At 40.0% G+C, this 11,845-nt stretch overlaps 2 protein-coding genes across 2 annotated transcripts; one reads left to right on the plus strand and one right to left on the minus strand.

Annotated features, from left to right (window-relative positions):
* Positions 1 to 4,711: 4,711 nt before the first annotated feature.
* gde1 (glycerophosphodiester phosphodiesterase 1) lies at positions 4,712 to 8,764 on the minus strand. The gene is made up of 6 exons (XM_075463820.1): positions 8,087 to 8,764; positions 7,433 to 7,608; positions 6,992 to 7,097; positions 6,164 to 6,256; positions 5,218 to 5,429; positions 4,712 to 4,950 (listed from the first exon to the last, which is right to left on the minus strand). Exons 1-6 carry the CDS (start codon positions 8,354 to 8,356, stop codon positions 4,803 to 4,805), a joined length of 1,005 nt encoding a protein of 334 aa, XP_075319935.1. The 5' UTR covers positions 8,357 to 8,764; the 3' UTR covers positions 4,712 to 4,802.
* Positions 8,030 to 10,995, plus strand: tmem186 (transmembrane protein 186). Its single transcript, XM_075463821.1, has 2 exons — positions 8,030 to 8,956; positions 10,224 to 10,995. Exons 1-2 carry the CDS (start codon positions 8,954 to 8,956, stop codon positions 10,887 to 10,889), a joined length of 669 nt encoding a protein of 222 aa, XP_075319936.1. The 5' UTR covers positions 8,030 to 8,953; the 3' UTR covers positions 10,890 to 10,995.
* Positions 10,996 to 11,845: the final 850 nt, after the last annotated feature.

Below are 11,845 nucleotides of genomic sequence, written 5' to 3' on the forward strand. Positions count from 1 at the left end.
TCCCAGGTTGTGTGGGTAACTTCCCCCGTCTTAAGTATTTTTGTTTTCTCCTAAGATGTGCGTGAGTTCCACTGAAGAGTTGGCTGCGGGATCTGAGCTTAAACCACTCATTTTAGGCACCAATCTGGTGTCTTTGAGCGTCAGGTGTGAAAAAACATGCAGCAACCACAGCTGTACTTTTAAAATGAAAAATCCAACATTTAATAGATGTTTCCGCTCAGCACAACCCCTCCACATCGCAACACATATTCCACCAGAAGAAATCAAATAGACATTGTCATTCAAGACAAATTACCACATCAAAATAAACCCTTTACCTGTTATCTGATACAGTAGGACATTTGGGTCAAAAAGAATATTAGTAAGCCTATCAAGCTTTCTTAATTACTGGTATATAACATTAATTACAGCTGTGTTCCAGTTAGGTGTCCCAGTTAAAATGCCCTAATATCACAGATACTGGTTGACTGGCGCTGATCACTTTTGGCCCACATTCTTAGTGTTATTAATTAATTTTCTGAATTTATTCAGAAGCACAAAAACCAAACATTCACAGCTCAGCCTTTACTGTTGCTCTGCACCGTCCTTATGTTTCTTTAAACACGTCTTCATTATCAAATAGTACTTTAAAAGCAGGTAGTTCTCAGTGTTGTGTTTCAAAAAATGCTTTACCTGGTATCTGCTCCTCAGATATAATACTACAGATGTAATATAAACTAGAGAATAACTGAGTACATAAATGTAAATACAAACATAAAAAAACATGTTTAAGCATTGCTTCCCCCCCCATTTCCCCCCATTTATACATTTATTTATCTTTGTACCTTAATTCCCCCTTTCCCCTCTCTAATAGCACCTACAGTATCTTAGGAGTAAAAGAAGCCGATCTTTATAAAGAAAAAAGGCTGATAGCTAAAGTGCAGATGTTGGCAATTTGTCCAAGCTTTCGATTAGTAAAAGCAGAAACAAAAGGGAAAATAATTAGGATAAAAATAAAAAGAGATTAAAAACAACGAAATTATATATATAAAAAAAAGGAGACCAGTCTAAATAACCTTTGAGTTTACATTACTTGACTATACAGTTTCTGAGAAGAAATTTACATATAGAAGGTGTCTATCAGAGGATGCTGTAACCAGATTTAAAGAATTAATTCCATCATCCTTTTCTTCACTGCCATGTGCAGATATGACAGAGGACGACTACATAAACTTTACTCCAGCAGCATTTGACTCTCTTGTTGACAGCACTATAGTTTCAATGCGTACAGCACTGGACAATGTTGCCCCTCTGAAAAGGAAGGTAATCAGTCAGAAGAGGTTGGCTCCTTGGTATAATTCACAGCTGCGTGCTTTAAAGCAGACTGCAAGAAAGCTGGAGAGACAGTGGCGTTCCTCTAATTTAGAAGAGTCTCAGTTAGTCTGGAAAGATAGTTTAACAATGTATAAGAAAGCCCTTCGTAAAGCTAGAACTGCTTATTATTCATCATTGATAGAAGAGAATAAGAATAATCCCAGGTTTCTTTTCAGCACTGTAGCCAGTCTGACTAAGAGTCCGAGCTCTGCTGAGCCAGTTATTCCTTTAACTCTCAGCAGTGATGATTTCATGAGCTTCTTTATTAATAAAATTGTTTCTATCAGAGAGAAGATTGATGGAGTCCTTCCCACTATTATCAGTGATGTATCATCAAGTACAGCAGCTTTAGAAGTATCTTTAGAACCTGATTTGTATTTAGACGGCTTCTGCCCAGTTGATCTCTCTGAACTAACAACAGCAATAGTCTCTTCTAAACCATCAACTTGTGTTTTAGACCCAATCCCAACCAGACTGTTCAAGGAGGTTTTCCCATTAATTGACACTTCCATATTGGATTTGATCAATCTGTCTTTGTTGACAGGATATGTACCTCAGACTTTTAAGGTTGCTGTAATTAAACCTTTACTTAAAAAACCTACTCTTGATTCAGAAGTGTTGGCTCATTATAGACCTATATCCAATCTCCCTTTTATGTCTAAAGTTCTTGAAAAAATAGTTGCAGCTCAGCTTTGTGATCATTTACACAGAAATAATTTGTTTGAAGAGTTTCAGTCAGGATTCAGAGTGCATCATAGCACAGAAACAGCACTGCTGAAAGTTACCAATGATCTCCTCTTAGCCTCTGATAGCGGACTTGTGTCTGTGCTTGTCCTGTTGGATCTCAGTGCTGCATTTGATACGGTCGATCACAGTATCTTATTACACAGACTTGAACATGTTATTGGGATTAAAGGAACTGCATTAGGCTGGTTTAAATCATATTTATCTGATAGATTTCAGTTTGTTCTTGTAAACGAAGAATCTTCCTCACACACCAGAGTAAGTCATGGAGTTCCCCAGGGTTCTGTGCTTGGACCAATTCTTTTTACTTTATACATGCTTCCATTAGGTAACATTATTAGACAGCATGGCATAAATTTCCATTGCTATGCTGATGATACTCAGCTGTACTTATCTATAAAACCAGATGAAACCAATAGGTTGGTCAGACTACAAGCATGTCTTAAAGACATAAAGACCTGGATGAGTCAGAACTGTCTGCTGCTAAATTCAGACAAAACTGAAGTCGTTATCTTTGGACCTGAGCGTTTCAGGGAGAAATTGTCTAGCTATATAGTTACTCTAGATGGTATTTCCTTGGCTTCTAGTTCTACAGTGAGGAACCTTGGAGTTATTTTTGACCAGAACTTATCATTTGACTCGCATATAAAACAGGTTTCTAGGACTGCCTTCTTTCACCTTCGTAATATTGTTAAAATCAGGAACATCTTGTCTCAGAGTGATGCAGAAAAACTAATTCATGCATTTGTTACTTCAAGATTGGACTACTGTAATTCTTTATTATTGGGCTGTCCTACATATTCTCTGAAAAGCCTTCAGTTGATCCAAAATGCTGCAGCCAGAGTTTTGACGAGAACTAACAGCAGAGATCATATTTCTCCAGTTTTAGCTTCTCTTCATTGGCTCCCTGTTAAATTCAGAATAGAATTTAAGATTCTTCTCCTCACATATAAAGCTCTTAATGACCGAGCTCCATCATATCTTAAAGATCTCATTGTAAGATATTTTCCTAACAGAGCACTTCGTTCCCAAACTGCAGGTTTACTTGAGGTTCCCAGAGTTTCTAAAAGTAGAATGGGAGGCAGAGCCTTCAGTTATCAGGCCCCTCAATTGTGGAATAAGCTGCCAGTAAATGTCCGGGAAGCAGACACCCTTTCCACTTTTAAGACCAGGCTTAAAACTTTCCTTTTTGATAAAGCTTATAGTTAGGGATGGCTCAGGTGATCCTGAAACATCCCATAGTTAAGCTGCTATAGGCCTAGACTGCTGGGGGGCCTCATCTGACACACCTTTCCTCACTTTACTCTCTTTATGTATATGTGATATTATTGTGGTCATTAACTCGTGTTTCCCTGTTCCAACAGATATCCTTTGAATGGTGTTACAGTGCCGCCGTCGCGGTGGCCCCCTGCCCCCCTCCCCCCCCCCTTTTTCTGTCTTCTCAAACCCCAGCTGGTCGAGGCGGATGGCCACCCTTCCTGAGTCTGGTTCTGCCAGAGGTTTCTTCCTGTTAAAAGGGAGTCGTTTCTCTCCACAGTCGCCTCAGGCACGCTGCTCAGGCCGGGAGATTGGACCGAAAAACTAAAAGTTTTCAGTGCAATCTGTTGGTTTTCTTAGCTAGGAAATTGTTTTTGAATTGGCTCTATATGAACGAATTGGATTATTTTATGAATTATGATTATTATTAATTAATTGAATTCCAATTGGCTTGAATTGGACTTACTATCTAAGTGCCTTGAGATGACATTTGTTGTATTTGGCGCTATATAAATAAAAATGAATTGAATTGAATTGAATTAAAACCAGATCAATCAGAAAGCACATTGGTTGTTCAGGCTTCTGCTGGATTTCACAATTTTGACCGAAGTGATCCCAGTTTATCAAAGTTTATTGGATTTGTCGTTGCTCAATGCTCCAACTCACGAGCAAGTTTCATCAAATTAGATTTTGTCATTTTTGGGTTGTCTTACATAAAAAAAAAAAAAAAAAAAAAAAAAAAAAAAGAAGCACACAGTAGATGCAAGATAAAAATAATTACTATTTACAGAAAAATATTAAAATATGTACAGAAATAAGTCTTATTTGTCTATTAGTTTGAAAAATTAGTTTGAACCTTTTTTCATTTGATTTTATTTTACCAATTTTCCTTTTAGTTTTTCCATAGTTTCCAAAGCAGGGAAGAGTCACTGTGTTGAACTGCGCCGTACCATGTACTGGAAAAATGCTAAAATAACACATTATAGGCCTTGAAAGACGTAAGTAAAATCCACAAAATTAAAGAGACAAACAAACAATCAAGCAATAAAAATCCTAAAAGTCCTGAGTTGTTGTGTACAGTACGTTTTATACAGGTCCGTCATAGACTCAAATTAACACTGTATCAAAATGTCTATAAACGCAACACATCTGACTGAATTCATAATAATAGAGTGTTCCAGCGATAACAAAACTCGTTACTTGTCCTCTTGTTATTAGTTAAGAACCCGAGTGTGATGAGTTTGACGGCGAGTATTCACCCATGAATGCAGAGAAACACACTTACAGTTTTGAAACCATCTCGAGATAAAACAAGTTCTGACAAGGGAAAGTTTTATCTTACCTGATGCCACGTGTGGGTAAAGAGTCGTGAATGAAAAGTTCCTTTTATTCATGAATTTTGTCTTACAATGAGGGCGTGCATATCGTTTGCTGCGTTCACGTGTTTCTCAGTAATGAGGTTCACAGTCCTCCACCAGGCTGTCTGTGATGTAGTTGATGTGCAGCAGCTCCTGGTAGTACTCCTTCTCCACTTTTGTGTTGACAGTCCAGGCTACAACTTCCACGCCCCTCTGGGCCCAGTACTGCACATAGTCCCTGCAGAGAGCACACAGGAACACAGTGTTTGCCTGGTGAGAACAACACGATAAGCTGCTGTACTCTTTAGACGTTCAACTTATCCGACTATCGGTTCATGAAGAATGTACTGGGAACATCTCAGAATGCCTGAGACTGAATAATTACAGTCTTAGGGCTCAAATAAAGTAAAATCTTAATGATAATGTGGCAAATATCTTAAGTTTAGAAAATACAGCAGCATTGATGTGAGCACATGAATGTTGGCTCTCAGCTTCAGAAACTCACGGTGACACAAAGTTCTTCTGTATCAGGAAGGCTGAGATGCCACACAGCCTCCACAATACGTGATGGTGCGCCCAGTCCAAAAAGATGTCCATCAGCGTCACCCACTGATGTTTCCATAGCGACGAGAAACGCGGGGCACCATCTCCTAAACGACTCAGGCTCCATGGCCTGTGGGTCAATGCTGTGACCACTTCAGGGTCACTCTGTCTCATCTGGACACGGGTGTAAAACAAAGTGTCGATGAGCGTGTGCACCACAGCAGCTACAACGGTAACACACGACAGGAATGAAGCTTTTCTGCTTTGTTTTGGTTTTCTCAGACATGACAAACCATTTTTGAAAGGGACGTTTTTGCCCAATATGACCCGTGAGGCCGACATCTACATTTTATTTGTCTGCATGTGCAAAACATTTGTTAGGACAGATGACAGTGGGATGAAAATGAGAAGCAAGAGATCAACCAATCAGCCCCTGTGGTTTCACAGAAGCAAAGTGTTGTGATCAAAAATGATGGCAAATATATTTGCAAAGACTTAACCTGAGTTTGTCCAACTGCAGACTAAGATTACACAGATTAGAATAAAGGACATTGTCAGGGTTTATAGTCGGACACTCACACAAACCATTTTTTTAGTGTGTTTTTTGCAGCAAACTCAAGGATGCAGGACAACTGGCTGCATCCTTGTCACCGGAAAATCTTCAAATGTGTCATTTCATTGTTAGTTGCCCCCTTTCTGCTGTGCAACAATGGTTTTCCTTACCATCTCATTGTAAATTGTAATTTCCTCCAGCTGTATCATGTATAATAATATGAAAATATGTGAGACAGCTTTTCTTCTACTGGTATGAACTCAAAGCTTTTGAAGCCCCACATCAGTTTGAACTTTTCATGCAAACAACTACATCTCAACCTGTTCAGATACAGTAACTGGCAGAGCCCTCTCACCCTGTAGATGACTTTGGGCTCAAAGGAGCAGACGATGCTGCTGTTGTACAGGACCGGATGCTTCTTATATAAGTCTTTGAGAGCTGCCGCTGCCTGGGTGGGAAGGAAAAAAAAAAAAACACAGTTAGAGTGTGCGTCAGGCTTTGTGTTTTTGTTTACGGTGTTCCCATCCAACCACTTGGTGGTAACTAACAGCTGTATGTGTATTGACACACTGCTGTGGGGCCTCCAGTCAGCGCCTAAAACAATAATCAACACAGCAGCTCTGCATTCCTAACGCACCTGAAACTGCGCCTCAACAGACACTCATCAAGCTGGCAAAAGCCTTGAAAAAGTCACATTTTCAAAAAAGATTGACTGGTTTGTGAGATTGGGCATTTGCTTTTTTAAATGTAAACTGGAACATCCTTTCTTAATAGGCTACCTTATTGTACTTTGCATTGTTTGTAAAGTGACAGTGCCTCACCGTAAATGATAAAGCCTTCAGCTAACGACTAATCTACTTTTTTATTTTATTCACACATATAAATACAGCTAAAGCTTTATCTATGCGGTTTCAGCAGGTAGGAATTAATATTTGCGTCTGAAACAGACCATCCTGCAACTTTTTGATCAACTAATGAACTGTTGAGCTGTTCCAGCACACCAACATATAAACAACCCTATTAAACACCTGCAGATGCACCATGATGATTTTGTACTGGAGCCCTGTAAAAAATATCTTATATCCCAGCATCGTGTTCTCTGCCTTTTGCAATGTTGCCTGCATGGACATCAATTAAAACAACTAACATCATAAATAAATACTGTTTGTTTTGTTGGCTGCACCTCATCTGGATGACCTTTGACATCAAAGTAGATTGTGAGCTGTAGTTTGATGCATTCCTCCACCGCTTCCTCCAGAGTTGGGATCCTCTCCCCTGCAAACTTGTCCCTGGTGACGAAGGAAAGGAGCAAAGCTCACGTTTACAGGTCATGCATTTCAAAAGAGAAGAACATTTTCGTTTTTTTATCTGGGTGAATTATGATGAAATCCCTTCATGAAGCTGAGTTTCTCACAGTTGAACCTTGACGAAATGATCAAAAATAGAGATTGTTTGAGATTAGAGCAAATTGTTGCATCAGCATTGTCTAAAAATGTCTAACACAATAATTCATGCCGACTGTTGTTCCTCAAGACCAGTCAGCAAGAGCCTGTATCAGTTTAAAGCACCTGCCCTAACCTGTGTGCTTTATGAGTGCACTCTTAACTATATTCTTGCTTCTCACCTGAGTCGATGTTTAGCAGCTGCGTCCAGTTTACCCAACTCTGAAAATGTCATCTGGCTGAGCGGCCCAGACCCGTTGGTGGTCCGATCCACGGTGTCATCATGCATCAGTATTGAGATGCCGTCAGATGAAAACTCCAGGTCCAGCTCCACACCGGTTGCACCATTCTTACTGGCCTGCAGCAAAACAGCAGTGTTATATAATATCAGGTTGTCTTGGCTGAAGTCTGAGAAATAATTTAATCAAGGAAATTGAAAGGCAGACAACTTTCTGATGTCATCTAAAATAAGTTGGCCTATAAATGAGGTGGCACTGCATAACAGAGATGGAAATGAAGGTTTGTTTAAAAAGTTTGTCACAAAATGCTTCCTAATGAAAGAACTAACCGGATTTAAGCTGCAAAGTGTCTCAAATCTGACAGTAGCCTATTATCTGTACAGCGGTGTACACCACTGGCCTGCTACTCATACCTCCTGATATCTGCATCCTTGTTTAGAACCGACATTGAACTTTTTGAAGATTTCAGGTCTTTGACAATTTTTTTTTTTTTTTTTTTTTTTTTTTTAGCAAGGATGAAAATATGACATAAGTTGCGACCATCCCAGGTCATGTGAAGGAGAAACGCCTCAAATCTTTCCACCCCGCTCCTCTCACCTCCCGTATAGCTGCTATCGTATTCTCCGGTGCGTCGTGCCCACCGCCCCGGTGAGCGACCACCGATACCTTCCCGGTGTCCGCCGTGCGCGTGGCAGGGTGCAGCACCTGCCGAGCTCGGCTGGTTGCGACTTGGGGGAACCGGAACATGGCCAGGAAAAGGTAGAGGGAGACGGTGAGGACTGTTGTCCATATTGGGCTTCGAGTCCCCAATAGGACCACCACGAAGACAAGCGAGTAGAGGGACACTTCGTCTCCCAGCTGAAGCATTGTTGTTGTTATTATCTGTTGTTCTCCTGACTTCTTCTTTTGTCAGAGACCAGAAAAAAGCAACTAATAGCGGAGCCGCCGCAGCCTGTCAATGTGACATTTAAAACCCCGAAAAGATGTTTTCCAAACGCCTTGTCTGACACATGCTCCGCTCTGCGACGATACAACAGGAGCTTTTAAAACTATCAGGAAAACACTCAGAAAGGCGAAAAAGCCCGAAAATGTGCGGGCTTTTAACCCGTTAAACGACAGGAACACTTTAAGGTTGCACTCCACGGCGGATATGGCAGCTTTGCTCTTCCGTGTCGTCGTGTATGGAAACCTGCAAACCAGCAAAAAACTGTTCAAGTTAGGCTTGTATTTTCACGAAATCACAAGGACATTTGTTTGAGTTTATCATTTAAAAACTTTCCACAAGAGGGCACACGAGCAAACAAAAAGGTTAAAACAACGCTTTGCGCTTCCGGGTTACAGCGCGTCACCGCTGGCTTCATGTTAGCCATATATGTTAGCCTGCAGTGAGCTAGCTCACCCTGCCTTTGGTCACCTCCTCAGTCTGTGTTTGTCTTCCTCTGTCCGTTTAACTAGTCACCAGTCATGGTGAGCTTCTTATTTTCCACATGTCATTCTGCTTTCAGTGCCAAACAAATTACGTGTAATTGTAGTTTTATGCTGCTTATTATGACTATATTTTGTATTGCAAACCATGTCATTAAGGCTGGCCTCTTGTAATGATAGAAAAGTTGAACTTTTCTAATAATTTCATATATAATGTCATATTCTGTTAATTGGGGAACTGAACCTGAAATGAAACTGTTGATCTTGCAAAATGTAACTGCCTAGTATAATTATTTATAGTACCCAAGGTGTCTTAAATAAAAGGAATGTTTGTTTGGTAATGTTTGTTAAACTGCATAATAACTGGACTGATTTGGACTGTATCTCATTTGGAATTTAGTGAGTTTAGTAAGTTGTAAATTGAAATGGAATTTTGCGGTCCTGCGTGTGATATATTCCCATTTACCTGAGAGACTTTTTTTTTAAAATCTTCACCCCATATAAGATTTAAAGCACGTCTCATTTGTCTTCTATTTGCCTCTTTGACTTCTCTTACCTCCCCCTATAAGTCGATCTCGGCTAAATATACTTAAAATGTCTTACTTCCTGAAATGCACCTGTGTGAGAGAGGAGCCAAGAGGTGGACAAGTTTAAAGGATAAACCAGAGTACCTTTTTCTGATGTCTTTTCAGCATGTGTGACATCTGAATATAAATTGAATTGAATTGGGGCCCAGATAAGGGGGTAGACCCTGAATTAGTTCTCTGTCCAGCTGTGCATCTTGCACATGTTTTCAGATCCTCTCCAGTATCTTTGTTGTGGCTGTCTTGTTGATTTAATTTCTCTTAGTGGTAATTTGATGCTCACTTTGGTCATTTTACTTGTCTTTTAAAGCCCTTTTTACGTGACTTTGTGATAATTTGGCATCCGTCTGTTATTGTTCTGCATAATATTAAGTTTGTGAGTTCGAAGCTAAAACGTCGAATTAAGGTTTGAACATCTATTAGATCTTGTGGTAGTAGACCACTTAATCAGGTCTATTATTTTTTTATTTTGAGATAATTGGCATTAACCAGTTATTTAAAGGAATTACTCACCGATTATTTCACAAAGAAAAATAGAAATTGTAGAAACATCTGCACCTCAAGGAGCTTTTTCAATGTTTTTGCTGTAGAACAACATTTTTGGTTACCTATAGAATAGTCTATTTTATTGAGCAGTTTAGTTTTTGGAGGTTTAATCAGTTCTTGAGAAAGACTAATTGATCAGTCTGCACTCTGTTTATCTGATCGGTGTTACTTTTCCACAGATCCGGTCAGTGTTGCTGCGCAGGTTAACGTCCAACATCCTGTCCTGCACAAGAGGATCATGTCTGCTCTCAGGCCGGATACCTTGTGGTTCGCAACTTCGTTCTCAAGGTCACACATCAATCCAGCAGAGCTGCCGTGGACCCCTCACACCCAAAGTCACAGCCTTGGTCAGATACTCAGACTTATCCACACAGAAGTACTCTATGATTTACACCCTGCCACACATTAAGCTCCTCAGAGCCGTGTCCAGGCTCAAACTGCTCCAAACTGCGATCACTTTGGTCATCTTGCCCCCAGTGTATGTGCTCTACTTTCAAGGAAGCGCCTCCCTTTTTCAGGTCAGCTACTCCACGGGAATCGCGCTGTTTGCTGGTGTCATGCTGTACACTGCCAGTTACTTCTTCAGGAGGGTCGTGGGGATGATGTACCTGGATCCATCCCAGACAACGCTCCAAGTTTCCCACCTCACTTTCTGGGGCAAGCGCCATAATATCTACATCCCCGTGTCAGACGTAATGACCATCTGTGATACAGGGGACTCGGCAAAAGAGACCATACTGAAACTGAAGAGATACAGCACTGCAGAGACTTTGTATTTCTCCACTAACTACGGACGAGTCTTGGACAAACAGGGTTTTGAGAAAGTGTTTGGAAGTTTAAAGTGATCATTTGTTCATAAGTTTTTTTTTTTTTTTTTTTAATGATAGAATTACCCTGGATATTTTGATTAAAACATGACAAGTATGAGGTTGATATGTTGTGCATGACAACTAATTAAAATGATAAGATTATAGATTTGAAAATGGTTGCTCTTATATTTTCTGACTGAAATATCACCAGTCTGGTACATTCACTGAGAATTAGTAGATGAATGAGAGTTGTTTTCGTCAGTGTGAATGAATCCTGAATGTCCTAATGGAGCAATGAACAGACAGTAAAAAAAGGCTTGAACTGATCAGATTGATCCTTCCTCGAATGGCAATTTTATTCCCAAATATTTACATATCCTTCATCTGCAGTTCAGCCTTAGACAGTTGGTACTGATCCATATTTTAGGAACAATCTTGCTACAAGTTAAGGTGTTGAAATAGCCCAGATTCAGAAATCACCGCACTGCAGAATATAACGCAACGCTGTTAGTGAAGCAACCGCAAAAACACTGATATAACAATACAAGATGAAAACATATAAGCTCACTGTACAACATGACTGTTTCAAGATTACAAGGTGTTTCAAGCCAGCTTGAAGGCCACAATATAAAGTGGAGCCTAAATTCAGAGATTAAGAAAAGAGGATTTTTTTCTTAAAGGAAAAAATAAATCAATAGCCAAAGATATATACTTCGTGTCTTATCTGGAAGGCTTTATACTCCATCTTCACAGGTGTAGCCCATTAAGACGGTTCCCCCCTTGAAGCTGATGCACTACCTAAAGACTCGGCCACTGCCACTGCAAGGCCAATGGGGATACAGAGGGGCCTAAATCAGGCCATAACTTTGAACTATATCAACCACAACATATTATGTATATGTAATGTTTTAGTCCTCTTATACCGTAGAAAGAAATGTAAGCACTATCCACTTCAGAAAGCACCAAAGCCATATAATCAGAGAATTAAAAAA

Source organism: Odontesthes bonariensis, chromosome 4, assembly GCF_027942865.1.
Source record: "Odontesthes bonariensis isolate fOdoBon6 chromosome 4, fOdoBon6.hap1, whole genome shotgun sequence".
Lineage (NCBI taxonomy): Eukaryota > Metazoa > Chordata > Actinopteri > Atheriniformes > Atherinopsidae > Odontesthes > Odontesthes bonariensis.

Excerpts from the sequence above, each read along its gene's own strand:
- gde1 (XM_075463820.1), bottom strand. The coding sequence starts at position 8,356 with ATGCTTCAGCTGGGAGACGAAGTGTCCCTCTACTCGCTTGTCTTCGTG. Across the intron at positions 5,430-6,163 it reads AGCCCAAAGTCATCTACAGG|ATGAGACAGAGTGACCCTGA; the intron begins GTGAGAGGGCTC and ends ACCCGTGTCCAG. Across the intron at positions 4,951-5,217 it reads CAGAAGAACTTTGTGTCACC|GGACTATGTGCAGTACTGGG; the intron begins GTGAGTTTCTGA and ends TGCTCTCTGCAG.